The sequence below is a fragment of the Apteryx mantelli genome, chromosome 1 (genome assembly GCF_036417845.1).
Source record: "Apteryx mantelli isolate bAptMan1 chromosome 1, bAptMan1.hap1, whole genome shotgun sequence".
NCBI classification, from domain to species: domain Eukaryota; kingdom Metazoa; phylum Chordata; class Aves; order Apterygiformes; family Apterygidae; genus Apteryx; species Apteryx mantelli.
The window spans coordinates 99,833,921-99,856,313 of NC_089978.1; the positions used below are offsets into that span (position 1 = coordinate 99,833,921).

General features: G+C 43.0%; 1 protein-coding gene across 1 annotated transcript; it reads left to right on the plus strand.

Moving 5' to 3' along the window:
* Positions 1–4,463: 4,463 nt before the first annotated feature.
* Positions 4,464–19,654, plus strand: TMPRSS3 (transmembrane serine protease 3). The gene is made up of 11 exons (XM_013941638.2): positions 4,464–4,554; positions 5,447–5,563; positions 7,202–7,325; positions 8,397–8,522; positions 9,303–9,346; positions 10,048–10,213; positions 11,745–11,914; positions 14,138–14,233; positions 14,908–15,050; positions 16,540–16,692; positions 19,637–19,654. Exons 1-11 carry the CDS (start codon positions 4,464–4,466, stop codon positions 19,652–19,654), a joined length of 1,248 nt encoding a protein of 415 aa, XP_013797092.2.
* The last annotated feature ends 2,739 nt before the right edge of the window (positions 19,655–22,393 follow it).

The window sequence follows — 22,393 nt, forward strand, 5'->3', positions numbered from 1 at the left end:
AGGTAAATACCACAGTCAGCATAGGCTTGCCAGGAGTGTGAGACTGGCTTTCCTTCTCTCAGTCCTTCATTTTAAGTTTTCTTCTGGAAGCCAAGAAATCTACTTGAGCTGCTACTGAGGGGATATCCTGTGGCATGTATGAAGTTAGCTGATGGGTTGAATTAACTCTTTTTGAACTGGACTTCCAATCCCTAGCTAGCTAATCCTCCAATCCCTATTCTACACAGCTCCCATCTTGGTGTCCTCAGCCAAAAGGCCAAGAACTGGTCAACTGTGGAAGATGAAATCGAATTTCCTTTTTTAGGTGTGATCACCTGAAGCCAGGTTTGGGGCAGGTAAAAGAGGCAGCTGGGAAAACCCTTTTCTTCCCCTGCTGGTGCTGCTCTCGGCAGGGGACCACGATTTAACAGTGCCTTCGCAGAGATGCGCTGGTTGACCCCGAGGCCTTCCCAGGGCCTCCCCGGGGCCTTGCTGGGTTCAGCAATCCCTTTCCTGCACTGTGGAAGAAGGCGAACTGGCCAGCGAGGGTCCTGAGGTGGTTACCAGACTGGGATGCACGTGCAGAGGGGTCCCTGGACCAGAATGCTCCTGCAGAGGGGCACCTCCTCTCTCCACACTGCTCCCTGTGTCTGCTGGACAGCAAGGGTCACCAGAGGACAGAGCCAGTGTGTCAAAATGAGCTCTGATTCTTCCCCCAAGCTGAAGTTTCCTTAGGGGTACCCTGGTAGACTCTCTGCCGATGGTGGGCTGCCCCTGCAGCGAAGGGCAGAGCATCAGAGCACAGAGAGCAGTTACAGCTCTGCAGCTTTCTTTGTGCATCCTCTGGGATTTTTTACATGTTCCTTCAATTACTATTTGCAGGGAAGGCTGCTGAAAAGGTGACATAACAGACGAGGAAAAACTCTGCATGTCACAGCCTAGACTTGCACCAGAAATAGGAGGTTAATGGGAGTGTTATGTGACAACTTGTCCTTTGGAAATGCCAGTTTCTGTCTTGTGCAGTGAAGGGATTAAACAGCTTCCCTCATCAGTACCAAGCTCCAGGGAGCTTGGGTTTAACGTGGAAAACCTTAATTTCCTTCCTGGTCACTCAGGAGCCCTGTTTTACTTGAATTTGCTATAGTTTTTTGCTCTGCCTCACCTCCTCTTTCTTCCCTCCACCCTCCCCTCTGCTGCCTCTCTCTCTTCTTAAAAAAAAGTCAAGCCAAATCATGCTTATACTTGAGTATTCTCTGAAGCTGACCATACATTTTCAGTTTCTGAATCCCAGAGTACAGATGAGCTGATCCTTACCCTACCAAATCAAACACACCATTTACAGGATTACCAGTTCTTGCTTGCAAAGTGCTTTCAAAACATTGTCAAATAGGTAATAATTGAAGTTATCCATAACTAAAGTATGGGTCTGTTTCAAAAACTCTCTTTAAGCGTGCTCTTTGCTGCATGCACACAGCAAAGGGGAAATCAAGTTAATGAATCAAGCAACATCAGCCTAAGGCCTTGTTTGCCAGGGAGACAAAGCACCTGGGGCTTCTGCCTTCTGCCCTGCCTCTCGCAGATTTTGACAAGCCTGTCTCTTCAGCTGCATGATTTCTGATAAGCAACAAGCAAGCGCAAGCCTGTGGCTTAACCTCTGTGGAGTTTCTTAGCTGAGAGGTTACAGAAAGGTTTACAAATACTACAATATTATCTTACGCTCTTACGCTAATTAAAAAGCTTGCCGATTTTTTATCTTCCCCTTTCCGTAGCCATGCCATCCGAGGCTACCTGATACCTCTCACCAGGTTGAATTACACAGACTGCTACGATAATGCCATATGCAACAAATGACTGAACTGGCAGCTCAGTGAAAACATTTCCAGAGCAGACTGGCTTAGCAGCCTCAGAATTTCCTTTTGGCTTCTTTTGATAATGAAGAGAGAAAACAGTTTTGCTTTTAATTATGACTTCTCAGGAAGAGGTAAGTGAAGCTTTGGGAGGGTGTGATGTCCTCTAGGTAATGATACGTCAGTGTTTATCTTTTGTGTAGTACTCTACTCAATGATGTTTTATTTCCAGATGAACAACTTATGCACCAGTTAGAAGGGTTTTTTTAAAATATTTAAAAACCATGCACATTCCTCTGCCTTAAGGCTGGCAATTTCTATATAAAATTTAAAGAGAAATGTTCAAAATTATAGCATCTTGAAATATATGTGGGAGTTTATCAAATGAAAGAGTAGAAATCTTATTATCGTTGTTTGCTGAAGGGTGAAAAGATATACCATATGACTTCAAAATTAATGTCACAGACAAAAGACACCTACTTTGCCTAAAGCTTGTCTTTGTAAACATTTCTTTGGACTGACTCTGTAAACACTTTTATAGCTTACCACCTCCACTGTCTTTAGCAAGCTTGGACTTCTTTCACACTATTGTAAGTTCAAAAATCTGATTTCTCCTGTCATTAATCATCTAGTATTCAGAACTAAAGTCAGAAATTATAATTAGAATTTTAAAGATATTCACTCTGAATTCCAGTGTAGCCCATTTTAATTGCTTTTCGTTGTGTACAAAGTGTTCAAAGGTTCTCTGGAATAAAATTCTATGGGTGCATGCATGAGAATCCTGTAAGGCTCTGTTCAGGTGTCATATACTTTAGTCTTTCTCTTGTTTCCAGTTACAATTAAAGAGTATCTCATTGAGAAGGGCTTGACACATAAGGGAGAATGTCCTACAGTGTGAGTTATTAAAAGTAGCTGTGATGCTTAGACAAACTTCAGCAAAACTTAACTTCAGTACTATATATATAGTACTTACATACTTTAAATATGAGGGGTCCTCTAATGAACATGAAATGTCTAACATTTTACAAGGTGACTTCTCTTGGGCAGACACAGCATTCTTGGCATTCTTGAAGACTCTTGAAAAACCCTGTGGATTCACTTTGTATTTGATTCAAAAACCAGATTAACAATGGAAGCCTGAAGGAAAACTACATGTTCCTTAGTATCAGGAGAAGGGTATCAGATTTTAAGAGGTGATAGATTTAATTTGTTTAAATATTGTCTTTTGTTTTCTGTTGAGCCAGGTACAAGAGACAAATCCCAATACTGGAAGTCTTGAAATCATCTCCATTACAGAAGATGAACTGCCAGTAACAGAACTCCATTTTTCCTTCAAAAGATTTTTCTGCATACCGCAAACAAAAATTGACCCCAGTGCAGATGAATCTGGTAGGCATACTGCATAGCTCTTGGCCCATTGAAATCTAAACAGCTAATCTAGGTCCTTAGCCTTGCAAAACCATACTTGCCCACTCATTCAGAGAAAACAGTTACTTAAGGGAAGAAGAAAGAATCTCACTCCCCGAACCATGACATTTGCCAGCACGTTAGTGGGTGATAACACCTTGTGTCTGTGTGCATATGCAAGCATTTTTCACAGCCAGATTATTCACATGCTTCAGCCCCTAAATATATATTTGCTTATGCTTTTCTGACACGTTTTTGAACAGCTCATTTAAAGTATTCACTTTTTTTAATGGATTCAATTTTCATGTTGGGAAAACACAATAGAGTAACCTGGGAGGAATAATATGTGTTTGCTACATCATGTAGATTTCATTTTTCATCTGTTGAAATCACTGACAAATATGTCCATTAATTCCAACAGAAGCAGGATGAACATCAAGGATGCAGATAGATCAATTCGATTTTACAGTCCATCAGCCACTATAGCTGTCTAAAATTTATTACATACCAGACACCAGTTCTGTTACCAAACCAGTCACTCAGTTTCTGCTGAGACAGTCTGAATAAGTTGGAATTTACTTGTAGTTGTATAAATACTGGGAGACACTTAGCAGCCTTGACTGAATTTTAAGTTTCTGCCAATCCCAAATTCAGAAATTTAAGGAGGAGAGGGTGAAGAGCTGCATGAATTAAAATTGAAGACAAGGTTCTACCAGCTCCTGTGCGTATACATGACCAAGCTGTGCATGCTCTTTTCCTGAGGTTTGCCCTTTATATGTCAGAATACATTTGACAAAAGTGGACCATTCATTATTTTCTGTTGTCTTCTTTATTCACAATGCCATTAAGTTGGAGGTCAGCTACAGAGATGAACGGAAAACTCAAAACAGCCCTGAGCCATTGCTCAGTTCTCTCCTTGCCTTTACAGCAAAATTTTGGCCAGATCACCTTTTCCCTCAGTTTTCAAACTATCTTCTAATTTGGGGGTCCTGGTTTTGCAAATTTAGCTTTCTGTTATTTCAATTAACCTTGCTTACAAGTCCAAAAGCCCCTGAGCCAAGGGGAGCCAAACCTTCCAGGTCAGGTCAGCTGCTAAAGCGTGTGCACTAGTTACTCCTGGCATCTATCTTAATGTTAGATAAATCTTTTTTCACTGAAAACTCAAGCTGTTTTAACTTCACAGAAGCTGTTGTCTCTGTTTGGTTTCTAGGAGATATCCAACCACCTTCGATGTGCCATGTTTTAATCTCCCCCAAATCCCTTCCATATGTCTGTGTTTTATTACTTGTAGTAATCCTAGCAGTTGCCATTGGCCTGGGTGGTGAGTACAATTAGTTATTCATTAAGTTCTCAATTAACCGTTCAAATGCTTAATTTTTCATGAGCCTTTTACTGAGAATGGAATTAAACTGCCACTGCAGCTTGTTTACTGAAGTAAAAAATCCTGTTGATGTGATGGCTTTAAATTTTATTTACATGTATGGATAAAATGGATCTGGCACTCAGGAGAGGATTGGTATAATATTTACACACTGGGGAAAGTGCCACACTAAGAAACCTTTCTCCAGTTAAATTTCACTGATTCCTTTTTAGGTGGTGAGCTAAGAATTTAGAAACTGGGGGAGGTTTCAGGTAATGCACATCATATTTTTGCCCAGTATTTCACTTCTTTAAGATTATTTTCAAAGAACTGATAAACTTTCCCCTACCATAAACAACCTCTATAAAGGAAAAGAAAATATAGAATGAGTTTAGTTGCACCTTGAAAGTGTGACCTGCCCAGGTCTAGGTATCAAATATGTTGATGTTGAGCAGTGCTTTCACATCTACAACAGGGATGAGCTTGCAGAAAGTTGAGGTATCCCCCCAGGAAGAGAGTGTGCTCACATTATTTTGTCAGATTCTCCCTCCTTTGCTGATGAGGAGCTGTGGCATCCAGAAACTCTCCCTGCAATGAAATATAAACCTGGGCTGAGGAAGCTAGGAAAGAGCCAGCAAAGACAGCAAGGTTGATTTGGTCCAGATATTATTACTAAAGGATGAGTTTAACAGCACTGTGTAGCAACCCCCAGGATGCATTTCAAATATTCCTAGAATACAGGAGTTGTCTTTTCATTAGCAAGACAGAAATCCAGCCAGATAATGAAACTCAAAAGTGCTAAATTAATACCCAAGTGTGTTTTCATCACCCTGTTTTCTTTCATTCTTGTTAGCCCAATACAACTGCATTGGGAAGTTTCGCTGCCGATCATCCTTTAAGTGCATCCAGAAATCAGCCAGGTGCAATGGTGTCTTCAACTGTAAAGAAGGGGAGGATGAGTACGGATGTGGTAATTTAAACTTGATTATAAATCCCTCCTACCTCCTCCTGTAGCATTTGGCATTTTTTCAAGAGATGTATGTTATACTTTGGGCAAGACAGAGAGACTGATGACTTGTCTAAATTGTGGCTTCAGAGAAAGAGTCTCTCTGAAGTATTGCTCTATAATTAATGAGAAACCAAATTGCTCTTAGGATAAATGAGATGATCACTGTATTCAGTGTCATATAGTAACACTATGCCAATTCTGAAGATTGCACAGGCCTGTTGTTTTCTTAAGGGACTCAGGAAATGGAGAGACCAGCACTGACTTTTTTGTGCTCAGTACTGCAGAGTATGCTGCTTTTCATGTGAAATATATGCCCTTATATCAGGGATTCTCTTTGTAACCGTCTTTGGCATCACAGAACCATTTTAAATAGTCTCTCCCTGTCCTGTTTTATAGTAGCTGAGGGTGATGCTTTCAACAGCTGGCGGGGAATGACCTTAATATTTGGGAACAGCAAAGCTGATTTTTAGATTGGTGTACTTGTAATTTTGAATCCTGCACCTGTTGGCAAGGAGGTCACAGAGGTTTCAGTCTGTGCAATGTGAGGAATGAGAAGAACCATCAGCTTTTGGTCCCAGCTGACCTGCACAATGCTTTCAACCTTTGGGGTCCTTCTCGCCAGGAAGCTTCAGGCCCTTGTGGAGCCTGTTGACCATACATATGCTTTTGTGTCTACCTTAGCAATTCCATAACAGCCCATGTGCCCCTGGGCTGGAAATTCCCTGGCCAGCAGTGATTGTGGGTGCAGCCTCCCTTCTCCTTGGAGGCGTGCGGCAGACCACGGAGAGGTGCCCTGTCCCCGGTGTTCCCAGTTCAGCTGGGGCTCTGGTGGCTGTGGCATGGGATGACAGGGTGCAGGGATCGGGACATGTGGGATGCTGGACAAAGGGCTGCGGATGCTGGCGCTGGTCCTGGGCCTTCTGTGGTGCTTCCTCGTGGCCCTCTTGGCAAGGGTCAGTATGGCTCATGGCAGCTAAGGCTCCCTGGCACAGCTTGGACCTGCTGCTGGGCCACCGGGAAGAGCTGCCATGGGGGAAGCACTGGCCTGCAGCAGAGGGACTGAGACTGGGAAACTCCACAGCAACCCAGGAGTGACTGGGTTTTACGTACTGGCCAATTACATCCACTTTGACTGTGTTGTGCGGCTTGGGTGGTGCTAATTACCTTTCATTAAACTCTGTGCTGTCACTTAGCTTGGACATGGTTGTCCTCAGTGCCAGGCATCTGCAGCTCCAGCTCATTGCATTCAGCAAGAGCTGTTTAGACCCACTGGAGAGCAGGTCAGACTTCTCTGTCTGTATTAGAGCTAGCATCCTGTATCCCTTCCCATGAGCATAGGAATTTTTTCTTCAGGCAGATCCGCTTCAGTGTACCTTGGTACACTGATGAAGAGGGACACTGGTAAAGGAAAACGAGTTCCCTCCTTAAGGGAAAAAAACCAACAACAAAAAACAGAAAAATTCTTTCAAAGGAACCGAGTGTTGAAAAAGACAATTAGTAAAAACAGAAATGTGGATGCTGCAGCGGTGCATTGACACTATTGTATACTCAGTGGTTCTAATTTAGAGTTCACTCAGGCTTTTCTTCTGAATCTCAAAGTCAGGTTGAGTGGCAAGAAAGCAGTGCTGCAAGTGTTCACTTCTGGATCCTGGAGAACGGTCTGCTCTGACGACTGGAAAGAAGAGTATGGAAATACTACCTGCAAACACTTAGGTTTCTCAAGGTACATATACAAAATGGAAGAAACTCTAACTGGCATGTTGAGCAAACTGAGGTTTTCAGTCTTTCTAATGAAGCCCTGTATTTGCCTGTCACTTAAAAGAAAAAGAACTTAACTTTCCAGCTTTGTGAATAATAAGACTGAGCAGATTTGGGATGGTTTGAATACTTGTGCACAGCAAACACCATTTATTACCGCTATAAATCCTAGATGATGACTGAATACAATGATACAATTAAATCTTTCCTATGGGATGCAGCTTTCTGAATCATACCTGTCTCTCTAGTAACTTACAACTGGTCAGAGAGGCAGTAAGCAACATATGGTGTATTTTCCATGTCTATTACTTCCTTCATGGAAAAACTGTATACAGAATTTGTGTCATTAAATCTGTTAGGGAATGCTTTGCACTTTTATTAGAGAGGCCCAAGCTAAGTCCACTTTGCAATTAGAGAAGAAGGTGATGAGGCAGTTCTTACTGGAGTGGTCTGATTCTTGGAAAAGCACCAACTCTTTCACGAACTTTTCACGAAAATACACTACTGAGAAAGAATTTGAAGTTGTGACTTGCAGAAGTTATTTCATGTGATGGAGTCATTCTGGTTTCTGCACATTATTGTTAGCAATATAAAGCTTCTTTGAATAATTTTTTGCTGCCATTAGCATAAAATACAGCTCAGCTGTTCAAAGCAAAAGACAAGAACAAATTGAAAATTATTCATCCTCCCTGCAGCAAAACATAACTGTAGAAAAAGGAGACCAAAAGCATGTTAGTGTTTCAGAGGATGTGCCAACCAGTTACAATTAAAGCTTTAATACAATATTAGAATTAAAATTTACCTTCGCTACCAGTTTAATACCTCTCAGTATGTGTGACTTCTACATATGATTATGGCAAAAATACCCACACGTTACAAGAAATCTTTCTGGAAGAGGATAGGATTACTTTATCAAGTGTCAGAATCCGATTATTGTATCTACTACACTGGCTTTTTCATTAGTAGAATCACTGAATTATTTAAATGGATTACTGAAATTCTGTATTTGGAAGTTGTGTTTATGGTTTATTTGCAGTTATGTGAGTTCAGGTTACTTGCCTGTGGCTGCAGTTGAAAAACAGTTTAAAAGACATTTTGTATCCCTCAGCCATTGGTTATCAGCTGATCAAGTGACATCACTACACAATGCAACAAACTTAAGGTAAGCTTCAGCTTTTTGGTTGAGTAGAAGAAACACCAGTTTTGTCAGTTTATACGGACAGAAACAGAGTAATTAATGGAAGAATTACTAATAGTTTGAGATTATTGCCTAATTTTCTCAGGCATGTAGCACTTTATAAATGGTTTGTGATGTTACACATCATAACCCAAGGTTCAGTAGCAGTTTTGTTGGAATATGAACTAAGGGCCTGATCCAAGGCCTGTTAAAATCAAACAAAAGCTTTAAAATGACCTATCTGAAAAACTTATTCCTCCCATGATCCCTCTATAGTCAATGAATAGTCACCAGGCACTTATCTTTATTGCAGAGCAGTTTGTTTTAGTTTGCAGATCCCTAGATATTTCCCAAAGGAAGTACAAAGTCTTTATGGTGAATCTCTTCCTCCTGATGATTGCTTGTTTTTCTTACTTACCTTTCACTGAGAAGCAATCCAAGGCTCCAAGGAGCCTACAGATCACATGCTGAAAATCACTGATGACCCCCCCCCCACACACCCCAATCCTTCACAGAAGAGTGAATCACTCTTCAGCAGTGCAGCACGTGGTCTGTAGACTCCTGATGACATCTGAATTTCCAGCTTAAGTATTTCTGTTAAATGTCTGAAGTAGATTGGATGAATACACAACTATGTGCTTCTCTTAATATATAAGATATATATATTTGTATCTACATAGCTGTACAAGAAAGTAACACAAGTATGAAAAAAAAACAAAACAGTATTCCTGTATTGGAACTAATATTGCTGTCTTTTCGCCTTAGAGAAGAATGCACTTCTGGCAATGTAATCATCTTAAAATGTCTAGGTAAGCATCAGGAAAAGTGAATATAAGATCAAAATCTGTCCTTTTTCATCCACTGCAGGGCAAGAGTTGGGAGAAATTGCATACTCAGGGGCATACCATCAGTTTATGATGTCAAGAAAAAATTGCATTTCATGCATAAAATTTCAAACAATTTCATGAGGTCAGAGTAGACTGGGAGGGCAGATTGTGAGTATCAGGTAACAGGAGTGTTTTCATGAGAACCACACAAAGAAGCAAACGTTTAAGGATTATGAGTTCAGTCAGTGGACTGGTATAGCAACTCAACTCATTGTCATCTAGGTGGGGAAAGGGAAATTCTGTCTTACATGTGAATTTTCACCCCACGGCTCTCCATGTCAACTAGTTTTCAGAACGGGATACAAAAAAAAAAAGATCCCCAAGGGATGGGATGCTTCAGCCTGCCTGTGTAGGCCCCTGGGTCACTGTGTATTTATAGCAGAGCAGTGAGTTTTGCAGCTCTGCTGAGTGCAAGGTGTCCAAGGAAGTCCATGGGAGCTCCCCAGCACCCACACCAGCTGCCCCACATGGTGCTGGGGGGCAAGAGGTGGAGAGAAGACCTCAGGGACAGTCCCACTGCCAAGACCGTCCAGCCTCGTCAGGGCTGAGAGTACAGGGAGGGGGGGGAGGCGGGGGTGGTTTGAGGTGATGAAAACTGGCGCATAACCTTTGCTTTCCGGCAGTGTGCGGGACGCGGGCCAGCTACGGGCCGCGCATCGTGGGGGGCAATGCGTCCTCACCCCAGCAGTGGCCATGGCAGGTCAGCCTGCAGTTTCACGGGCTTCACCTCTGCGGCGGCTCCGTCATCACCCCCCGCTGGATCATCACGGCTGCACACTGCGTGTACGAGTAAGTCCCTGTGCCGTTGTGTTTGGGGTGCCTTACCAACCCCGCTTGCGGTGTATCCACACAGGGAGGCCACTGCAGAAGTGGGCTAAAGCAACATGCTTTCTCTTCAGTAAAAAAATGCAGGAGAAACTAGTGCCATCCTTATTTCACTGGCTTGCTCCATAATATTTAAACTACATTTTGCTGTTCTTGCACCAGTGCAAGTCTTTATAAAGAAGTCTTCCAAAAAAGCTATCCCAGAGCAAATGGCCCACTCTTCACATATGCTGGGCACTCCCAGCTGCCTGAGAAATCACCCTAAAAAACATCGAAGTGACAGGTTTTAGGCTTCCAGATCTGTGGTTTGGCTTTACTGCATGTGAATTAATCAGGAGGATTTTGTACTTGGCTCCTCTGGCATTCAGGAGCTACAAAATAAATTACATGATCCTTTTCAAGTATTACAAAATCAATCAGTTGTAGTTAGTGAGTTATACAGTACTTCTTAATGCCCTTCACGTGTTCCACTGCTTCTTTTTATACTGTATAAAGCATTCTTAGAGTTGTAAATAGATGCTAAATAATTACTTAAACTCTTCTCTTAGTGTAACAATAAAAATGGTCCCCTCTCTTATTTATAATGAGAGCAGCTGCCCAGTTGTGCATTCTTGTTTGCTTGAAAATACTACAAGCTTGCATCTCTTGCTCTTAGGAAATCCAAACCACATTCACTGAAGGCATTTAAGGCAGCTAAAATGGGGTTTGTCTGATCAGTTTTAGACACCCACAACATGGGTGTCAGCTTCCAAGCAAGTCCTCTAAGATCCTTTTGTAGCCTGTGGAGAGAAGAAAGGGGACAGACAAATCCCACTTCCAGATCCTGTTTGGAGCCATATGTTGCCATAAATATAGTTACTTAGGAATTAAGCATCTCTACTTTTGTAGCTCTGTCCCCCGCAATCCAATCATTGGTTCAAAGTTTGGTTGTGATTTGATTTGATTTGATTTGATTTGTTCAAAGGTTGATTGTGCAAGGAGCTGGCAACCCCCATCCCTGGAGTCCTTTTTTAGGACCTCCACTAATCTACCAGTGGCACAGCAGGGTAAACCCAAGAGCAGATGAGTTACATGCTGGAGGCTGAAGGTGTGGCTGCAAATGAACTGGGGGCAGAAGCAAGTCCCAGAATAAAAGCCGCTCCCTTGAAAACACCTTGCCGCAAGTGCCACTAAATTAATCTAAAAACTGATCTGACACATACCAGACAGTATCAACTGCTGTGGGGTTGCATAGGAAGGAAGCTGCTTTTTAAAGGTAGAATGAGGCAAAGCTCTTAAATATTTGTAGAAAACTGCACAAACAGATTGCCAGTAAGCCAGTACATTGCTGACACTAATCATCCTTTCTATTTTTTTGAAATTAGATCTAAAACATAGCCAATACTAATACATCAGTAAGCAAGTAGAATTGACTGTACTTATTTGCCTGTAGAGATTCGTGTGAAACCTGAGAGTTTTCCTGAAGGTTTGTCACTCTCTTACCTCTTTATTTCAGCCTGTACCTGCCGAGCTCATGGAGTGTGCAAGTTGGCTTTGTGACTCGGCAAGACACCCAAATTCACCCATATTCAGTGGAAAAAATTATATACCATCGAAATTATAAACCCAAGACAATGGGAAATGATATCGCACTAATGAAACTGGCAGCACCGCTTGCTCTCAATGGTAATCCCCTGTTAGTTTTCACTTCACTTTGCCTTTCTAGTTAAAAGCAAAAAGTGTCCCTCCTAGGACAGATTAGGCACATTTCTGTCAGCATCCTGGGCCTGATCTGGGACAGTAGAGTCGATCCCCACTTCCTCTAGGAGCAAGGATAGAAGTCCCACCAGCTTCAGCAAGGCTCAGCCTGGAGCCCAGGTTGGGTGTCCCGCAGGAAGGCTTGGAGCAAGAGCCTTGTGTCCACACTGCCACTCAGGCCAGCACCAGCACCAAGCCCCAGGAGAGCATCCCTGGCTCCACGGTTTGGTGGGGAGACGAGCTGTGAACCCACCTCAGTCACTGCCTCGCTCTGTGTCCCCATGCCGGTGCCTACCTGCCCCTTTGCCCTGCCACACCAACAGCAGGGGATGGTGAGGGGCAGCTCCAGGATGGAGAATTAATCCCCATTGCTGCCCACTGAGATGGAGAATGCAAAATCATTCAGTTCACTACCTCGGTTTTTAGTTAATCTGCTGTTTTGGGTTGCTGGCAGGAAATAATATTTCTTGGGTCAGCTCTGATCCAGGTTTGGCTATAGGAACTCCCAAATAGCAGTTCAAATTCTGGGCCAGAAACAAAAAACAGCACAACCTGGTTTTCATTTCCGGCCTGGTCAGAGCTATGCTGACGGGGTGAGCTTATCCCTGTGGTTGCAAGGCAATGACTCCCTTTTCAAATTGCACCAGCCTGTCCCCAGTGCCCACTTTCAACCATGGAGAGAGTCCTGGCTGCCCCGGTGGCTGCCAGCCCAGCGTGGTGGCAGAAAGTCCCCTCCATCCTCAGTATCAGGAGCTCCTCTGCACTCATTATCCAGCCACAGAGGAGGAATAACATGATTATAGGGCTCTGAAAAAATATTTCCAGTCCATTGTGTTGTTGGCTTACTGAAGTCATTTAATAATAGGCAAAACAAAGCTATGTGAGAGCAATAGAGGGGGAGGTTACCTATGCTGAACTATTTTATTTTTATTCTCTCTAAGTGTTTTGTCCTATCTAAAACAAATGCCTTGCCTTGTTTTTCTTGGAGCTCACAGAGATTTTTATAATGTCCTTGTTGTCCTCATTTCTATGCATATGGGGAGCCCAGCAGTATCCGAAGCTGAAAATCAAGCTTAAATTTCAAAGAGAAGTCAAGGCAAATAAAATATAATGATTCATTTAAATGAAAACCACTCTTATTTTCTCAGCAGGATGCTACCTGCAGCTGACACAGTGGGTGAATTGAAATAATGAATAATAATATTGTATGGATTTAAATTATAGCCTGCCAATGCCTCCTAATCACAGTGGGCCCTCTCTGCAAAGTAGGGGTTGTTGCTCTCTGATTCGTCTTGACTGTCGGTTCCTAAATCACTTCTCTTGAAATCTTTTGAGCTTTTTGCTAAAATTAAAATTAAGCTTGAGGGATTTTGTTCTGTTTTAAATCTCAGCAATTGCTGTTTTCTTTTGTTCAGGAATAAGTTTGGGAGGCTGTCAAGAACAGCAGCAGCTCTGCACCTGAATCGTGCACCCAGTACACCCTGGGCGGCTGGTGTGTGGCCCAGGGAGACTTGAGGGGCTCCACGCTGGGGGCTGGATGCTTTGGGCTGGGATCACTTCACAAGGGAGAACTGAACCACTAGCAATTACTCAATGATATTCCCACATATTCCCTCCCTTTGCTCAGAGCCAGGTCATCTTGGTATGTTGTGGTTTGTGCATCACGAGTGTGAGCATCACATATATCACACAGTATTCAGCGCCCCAGAGTGTAAAGGTATTGCATCTCTGAGCTGGGGGGCGGGAAGCAAAGGACAGCCCAGGTGATTTGTTGTCCTTTCAGTGGGACGCGGTGATGTGCGCTCAGGGCTCTTGTCACATGAAATTACACAAAACCTGGAGAGGGTCTATGTTCTGCCTGTCAGCTGAGTACCGTGTGTATTTTTTGTTTGCTCATTCTTTAATTCATTGACATCCCAACACCTCCTTCTATTACTTCCTGCTTGAAACAAGTTATCCCTGATGTAGATACTGTTTCAAACTTTGGCTGTAAAACAAAAGACTTAGAGTTGCCAGGCTATTTTATGTGAGGATTGTATGATTTTTCATAACAAACTCACTGTAAGTCCAACCCTGAAAGTTTTACTCAGGCATACAATTTTTGCTGAATTTTGAAAGCAGTTCTCTCTTCTCTCTCTCTTTTCTAAATAGGTCACATAGAGCCAATTTGTCTGCCTAATTTTGGTGAGCAGTTCCCAGAAGGGAAAATGTGTTGGATATCAGGATGGGGAGCAACTGCTGAAGGAGGTATTTTAGATGTCTGCTTTAATTCACCACATGAAAACATCTCTCACAGAGTAAAAACAGGATTTGGCTGTAGCACTGTTCAGCATTAAATTTTCTGGAATATCTGGGTGGAAAAAAAGAAGACCTATTCCTAAATTTTATGCTCAGCCAGGATGCAAATTCAATCTTCTGCATGGGGCCAAATGAGGCAAAAGTGCTGTTCAAACTCCTACCACACAGAACGGATGGGTACACTCGATGAAAAGGATGAAAATCACATGTAGACAGCAATGCCATCCAGGATGTTGTATTCAGGACTTGGTCAAACTGGCTGTGTTGTTTGTAACTTCAAGCACAGAGAGAACAGCATGAATGCAAGAAAAAAGCAGCCATTATTTCAGAGAAAGCATGCATGTATTTTCAGTCAGGCTGGATGATAAAGAAAACTGATTTGTGAATAATGTCACAAAGAAAAGTGATTACTTTTTTTACTATGACTCGCAGGTCATGTTAGTCAATAATACGTACTGAAACACTTTCAATGAAAGTGGTTGACTGCTCAGGTCATTATTTTTTATTCATTCTTCATATACTAAAACCTTTCTGTTCATATTTAGACATTAGTTTCAAGGAAATTTCAGGACATCAAAAACATATACTTTGATAAGGAGTTTTTTGTTTTCTTTTTGGTATAGGTGATACATCAGAGACCATGAATTATGCAGGTGTTCCTTTGATTTCTAATACAATCTGCAATCACAGGGATGTCTATGGTGGGATCATAACTCCTTCAATGCTTTGTGCTGGTTTCCTAAAGGGAGGCGTAGACACCTGCCAGGTATGAAAGTTTCCAAACTACAACTGTGCACATTAACAGCAGCTGTGGAAAAACATGAGTAATAAGTTATCAGGAGGCACTCCCACATTTTTGTTGGGCAAATATTTGTTTTTTTGCCATTTGCTCTATTTACCATAAGTATGTACCACTGACTGTGCTCACATTCATATGCTACAATTCTTCTGTGAACCATATCTGCTACTTGTGAAGTCAAATTTACTTAAGACAATTTTTAATTTCTTGTATGCACTATAGCATGGTACCATCCTCTCTTTGCCACGGCCACTGGCTAAGTGAAAAGTTTGCAGCTCAGAAGACCTGCAAGGTGCAGAAACCCCAAGGTGAAAAGCAGCCAAAACATACAGCAAGAGAGAAGCAGAAGCATTTAAATCTGGAAAAGCTAGAATGTGGCAGGAAGGAGGGAGAGGGGTTTGTGTAGCTCAGAGGGTTGGTGATGAACTCCGGGGGAGAGGGGTTCATAGTGGTGAAAGATCAGAGGCTCCTTAATAGCACAGGGTGGAAATGATCCAAAATCACTGTTTGCATCATGAGAATGCCCACCTTGTGCCAGGTCTCACCCCAATACACAGAAATGCAGCCTCATCTAGCAAGGCACAAATGAAGAGCAATGGCAGGGGAGGAGGGGGTCTAATGTTTCCAGATCTACTCAGTCCCAGTTACAAAAGGTACAAGACAAAACAAAGGCATTAGATGCCTAGAATATAGGTCTTCACTTAAGTGCCTGTTTGCTAGAGCAGAAGAGCACAGACCCTCCACAGCAAGGTAACCAGCAGCAGCACAGCACTGCGCCTGGGAGAGCTGTCCAAAGTCAGCATGCTCAGCATATGGCTTTACGTGACAAAATAAGTCCTACTCCCAAAAAGGAGAGGGTCTTTCCAAATTCCCTTTTCTTTTTTTATTGCACTGGCTCTGATGCTAGAAGGGCAAGAAACTGCCCCAACAAAATGAATTGGGAGTTTCCAGTAGTTAAGCATGAGTCAGTGAAGTCAAAACTGCTCAGCAAAGTGTCTGGGGAGGGCCAGAGCTGGTGCAAAGCACTGTGTGAGCCTGCAGGCAGGAGCAGCCAAGGGAAGGAGGTATGAGCTTCCTGTTCTGACACAGCAAATGTTGGATCAGCTAAGGTCAGTAGCCAGGAGCTTTTTGAGAGAAGCAGTTGTGAGAGACCGTGCCTTGGAGACTGCAGATTAGCAATGCCTTGCCTCCAGGACAGGCGACATTCCTCAGCACCTCAATGTTGTCTAACTGCAGGCTCAAATCTTGCTTCTGCTGCACTGTACTCCTAAGGGAAAAAGAAAAATATGATCTAATACACCTCTTTGAGAAGCTGCCAACTTCTGCTGTAACATATGCCCTTCCTAGGACCCAGAAGGGAGCAAAAATAGGAAATTGAATTGCTAGACTATGCCCCCTCCCCTTTTCCCTTCCTTTTCTGGGGCACTGACTTTTGTTTTAATTCTTTGTCCTCCAGGGAGATAGTGGGGGACCCCTAGCATGTGAAGATATGAGTATCTGGAAATTGGTGGGGACCACCAGCTTCGGGGTGGGCTGTGCAGAAGAGAACAAACCAGGAGTCTACAGCCGAACCACCTCATTCCTGGACTGGATACACGAACAGATGGAGGTGTGGCTTTGCCCTGTCTCTTCATGTCCAGTAATGGCTTTGTGTTGCTTGTGCGTAACAGGATTTAGCTCGCATTTGTCACAGCTGACTTGTGTTGTATGGCAACAAGTGAGCCAAGAGCACGGAGCCTGTTTGTCCTGTGCTCCCCGTGCCGGGCTGGGGTGAGGGAAGGTGGCAGGTCCACATGGCGAAGGCAGAAGGTGGGGTAGCAGCTTGGGATGGGGGTCTTAGGGAGGTGCAGGTAAGATTGGGACTGAGATAGAAAGGAAAAAGGAGTGTGGGCATGACTGGGAGGGAGCCCAGTGGTGCTGAGCAGGGAGTTGGGAGGTGTGAAATGGCTGAGCAAGGAGGCTGGGAGTGAGGGAAGAGATGGCAAGGCACCTTACCTGGAGCTGTGAGGTTATTGCAAAGGTGTTGGGGGAGTGGAAGCTGAGTGGGAAGAAGGGAATTGGGAACAGGGGAGAGACAGCGCTGGCTGGAAGGAAAGGAGTGCAGCATGAAGGAAGCGGGGGGAAACTGCAGCTGCCTTTGCCAGTTCCCCAAGAACAGCCTGCTCTACGAAGTTTGAGCCCTCAGCCGCCCTCTGGTGCCATTGGAGAGCTCGTGGGCACAGCTGGCAGAGCCAGGAGACTCATTTTGCTTTGGGTGGATCTCAGGCAGGGGTCTGTTGCCTAAGCAGAGGTACCTAGAGCCATTTTAGACAACCAAAGGTGTCCTGCCTGGCTTCCAGTTGTCCTTGCAGAATGGCAGGGATCTCTGGCCATCCCTGGGTCATATCTGCCATCGCCACGGGGGTATCTCAGGTACGCTGCAATGTCTCAAGTGGTGCCAGATATAATGCATAGGTGGTTGAATCATGCCTCAGGTGGCTGATCAGTGGAAAAGCTCTCCAGGCCCTACAGACATCACTGACACAATCTCCAGGGCTCAGTTCAGTGGTTCACATGGAAGTATCTGCTAACATTGCAGATGACACCTTAAGGTATCTGAGATATCTGCTTGGGGCTGGCAGATATGACCCAGGTTCTGTGGGAGATCTGGGCCCTCCCGGACCAGCTGCTGGAGGTCAGGCAAAGTGCCGCAGGGCACCTTAAATGGCACTGGGTAGTGCACGTGCAGGCAACTGAACCTGCCTCCACTGCTCTGGCAGGCGCTCAGACACATAGCTCACAGGTAGACACCTATGTGCAGGTTCTGAAGTGTAATTTTCTTAGTATCAAGCCAAAACCACTCTAAGCACCAAAGTGTATGACCCCACCTGCTGTAGCCTTGGTTCTCACAGAGGACAACAGTGCTGCTGTTCCAACTCCACCAGGACCAGGGGATTGTGGGGAGCAACACAGCTCCATCCCCAGCCTTGACACCAGTGTGTGCCACCACAATGCCATGTGGTAGAATTAGCCCCTCCCTTCCCAATTTGTGAAATATTTAACACTTCCTCTTCAAAATAAGTGTCAATGTCGAGCATCCATAGAGAAGGAAATGCCAGAAATAAGGTTATATGTGCAAATTTAGTTCAGCCCTGATCTTTGTACTGTATGACATGCACACTGTCCTCATGACCTGTATTACCCACAGAGATTTCTATTATCACATGACTAGCCATTACTCAACAAGGCTAAATAAACCTGGATAACAATTCTAAAGAATGCCAGCTTTATTTCTAATTTTTTCCCATAAATATCTTTGTCATTGCAATTCCCCCAAATCCAAGCATAGGTTCCAGAAATGTCTGGTACTTTGCGCATACCATGGAAGTGCAGACATTTCAAATGCACAGGTATCCATTATAAATAAACAATCAAGGGGGAAAAAGTACAGTTAAATCTTTGTTTAATAGATGCTAACATGTTCTAAGTTTTGGCAGGGACGTCCTTGAGGTGTAAATATTAGTTCAACTTGTCCTCTCAACAAGGATTTTCAATTTTGGCATTAATGAGCTCCAAAAGAAACCAGCAAGCGCAGTAAAGATAGTGTACCTCTGAAAACAGGACCAAGGGTTAGGCTTATGCCTAACAGGTCTGTACTGTGGTAGAACAGTCCTGACCTGTTTTTAACTGCTATTGCTCACCTTGCATTGGGGTTTACTTGGACTCTCCTGAAGTTCCTGTACTTTCTTCAGATTAAATTAGCTCTTGTGGTTAAAGCTTATTGAAGGAGTTAGGAAAGAGATCCATTTAGGTAAAAGTGATGCAAATTTAAAAGGTAAGGAATCTGGCCACTGAGCATGCACTTAAAGGCTTGCTTTCTGCAAATTAGATTAATAACTGCTTACCTTTCAGTTGGGGGCATCATCTAATGCAAGACATGATCAAGGAGGAGGCATTTGTATTTTCTGATCTTCTTTCTTCTGCAACGATTTTGCTAACTGCTCTCTCCCACGAGTCCAAAAACAGGTTTTTATTGCTTTCTCCTAGATGAGGAAAAATAGCTGATATTGTTTAACAAGATGTTTCTCCAACACTGTGAGCAGAATACTGCCGCCATTTCGAATAGCTCTCCCACTTCTAACAACTAAGCAGAAACAAAATGAACCCCTTCAAAGTCTGCTTAGCTCCCTGTATCACTCACTTGACCCACACATAGACTCCACCACTACTACTAATATATTCCTCCATCCCCCACAACCACATATCTTTATGAATCTTCTGTTCCTGTCTCAGCCCACACAAGGCTGAAAATCGGTGAATTATGGTGGTGACAGAAGCTGATTGTGTTTGCTCAGGTTCACAATGCATGCAATGGGAATTTGTCCACATCTCTTTTAAAGAGGTGGTACATTTTTCTGAAGAACGAACGCTGCCAGATAATAGCACTGGCTCCAGCAGTTTCATGGTTCCTTTGGTAATTGTAGCACAGAAAAAAAAAAGGTCACTCCATTTCAGAATTCAGTAGGCAACAACACGAACATTTGAATAAATGCATAATTGGTTTTGATTTCTAGAGAGAACTGCAAACCTGAAGAGAGCAGTGATTCCCTGGACTTCTGAAAATCCACATCAAATTCCAGCTGCACAAAAGGATGTACCACAGTCTTTTGGACACCTGCTCTGAACTTCTTACCTTCAGCAACTACTTTTTTTCATCTTTTTGGTACTGGTAACTGTGCTTAGTGAAACTGTTGTACATTCAGCCTCTTTCAGATAGAAGAAGCCAGTAGAAGTCTGGATGATGAGCATGCGTATTTACTGTCAACCACAAATTTCACACAAAGAAAAAGTGCTAAGACTGAGAATCCAGAATCCTATCATAATTAAAGTTTTGCAAGCAACATGAGTCAAAGACTACAGGAACTTAAAATCAGGTTATTAGCTACTCTTTTAATTCTTCTTTTCCAAGAACCAGACTACAAAGTGACTTTTTTCTTGAAAGTATTCCTATATAAGGTCCATGCTCTGTCGCACGGGTATCAGCAGCTTTCTTTAAAGCCATAAAGCAAGCAGGAAGCAAGCAGCTGGAAATTTTCTGAGTACATTCAGCTCCTGTTAGAAAAAAAAGTCTGGATTCAGATCTTTATCATGAGGCTGCAAACACAGTCCCTAAAAACTGAATCCTGAGGTGTTTTATTGCTGTAAATGGCTCTGGAACAAGCAACACACAAGCTGTTACTTTACCGACAAACTCTGAGATTGGTAAACAACCTTAAAGGGAGTTTCTTTACTGCTTTTCAATAGGCTATAAAGCCAAAAAGAGTGTTCTATCTATAGTGTACTGTGGAGGGCAATATCTATCAAATACACTCAGTACTCCCAAGCTCACGTAACATAACAGTTCACTAAGGCACTCGCGCTCAGTCACCTTCTCTGTTTTCTCTCCCTTTCTCTGCAGATAGCATAGTATAGATCCTGCACTCTTTGTACCTACTAGCGACAGCAGCAGTGCAGGTGAACTGATGTCAGTAAGGCAAGCAGCTAATGCAGGGGCAAAATATTTGAAGTGCTGCTGTGGTTTCCTGTTTTACAAGCCATTCTAATACAACCGCCTCTTGTGGTTAGGTTGCAAAGTGTCTGATCATTTTGCACCTGCTCTTTGTAAAAATCATGGGATCCAAGTTAACAATTTTAGAACTGAGTGCCACAGGCTGGGTAGACTGAATAATAGAGAATATTGTCAGAGCTTTTCAATACCAGCCAAAACTGATCTTGTCATCTGATCAAATGCTGCTGGTCTGCTTGAAATGAGGTTTTGGATGCAGTCTGTTTGCCTCTAAACCAGTATCTGCATCACAGATATCCACCACTGCTGCAAGAAAGCACAGCAGAAATCTGAACTACAGTCTAACTGCAACACATCAGGTTAAAATTGAGAGAGACCAGCAAACTAGCATGAACCGTCAAACTCAAGCCTGTTCTGTAGATACTCACTTTGGTATCAGAGGTGACTGCTCCAATATGTTTCACCATAAACAAAGAAACCTGCAAGTGCAATGGAAATGACATTTCCAGAAGTCATATGTTGTTACAAAGAAGAAGGAATCATGATCAACTATCTGACACAAAAATTAGAATGAAATGGGAAATTTCGACTTGTCTGAACTGTGACAAAATTAAAACCAAGTATGTCAAATTCTTCTGTAAATAAGAGGTTTTCAGAAGTGTTTTAGTGTCCAGTTGTTTGTTATCCTAGTATTCTTACAGCCTTAATATGGTACATATTTTATTATTAGCACTAATCAGGAGATGAGGGGATGGCTCTCTAAGCTCACAGAGTGACTATTTCATATCTCTGAAAACATCTTGAAATGTTCAACTCCTTCTATTTCCACAGTGAAACTATACCCAATGTGGTTTGCCTGTATATTAAAAAGGAATCTAACACAGAATTTACAAAGCTAGCAAAGTTTTTCAGACAAGTACAAGAAGCCACATTTACCTCTAAGTCAATGACAATCAGTTATGGATGGACCTAGACTACTCTCACTGGCCTGCAAAGCCAGTCTTTCCCCAATTTCTGTTATGCCCCTGGCTGTAGCATTTTAGGTACAGGCAGAATGCTGTTACAAGAAGTCAGTCCATGAAACTAAATTTTCATCCCCCAGTTTATGCCTTTAATGTTTGCAAGGGGCTTAAAAATAGATATAACCACAGCACAAGCATATTTCTTTGAAATCACCCAGGTGAAGATACAAGGGGTTTTAAGACATTTACTGTGGGAAGGGTTTTGCACAGAGGTGGACATGGCATTTTGTTCCAAGAGAGGTCAGATTAAAGGACTGTATCTCATTTACACTTAGAACATTGCTTTTTTCTGCTGGTATAAAAATGATTTATAAATGGCCTGCGAATGTGTGCTTGTGCTAGTATGTCCTGCTTTTGGAGCAGGGTGAGGAGAGGGGAAAGGAGCTGTGGCCAGGCAGGTGGGGTGGCCAGGGGCCTGTGAGGTGCCTCGTGCCTGGATGGCCTGGCCCGAGCACGGGCCACAGTGTGGCACCTCTGTGGCCACTGTGCTCCAGGATTAGGGCAATGACTACCATCCAATACCTTGGAAATGAGCACAGCTCAATACCTTAGACTAAAGTAGCACCTGACAGACATAGCCAACCTCTGTCATATCCTCCTACATCACACCCAACCTCAAATGATGCCTCCAGAAAGGTTAGTAGCCAAAAATCCATCACTTTGTAATTGAATTTTTAGTGTCTGTTGGTAGTCAATACTACAGCTGGAATGAAAGTCTAACTGGCAGACAGTAAAGTAACTTT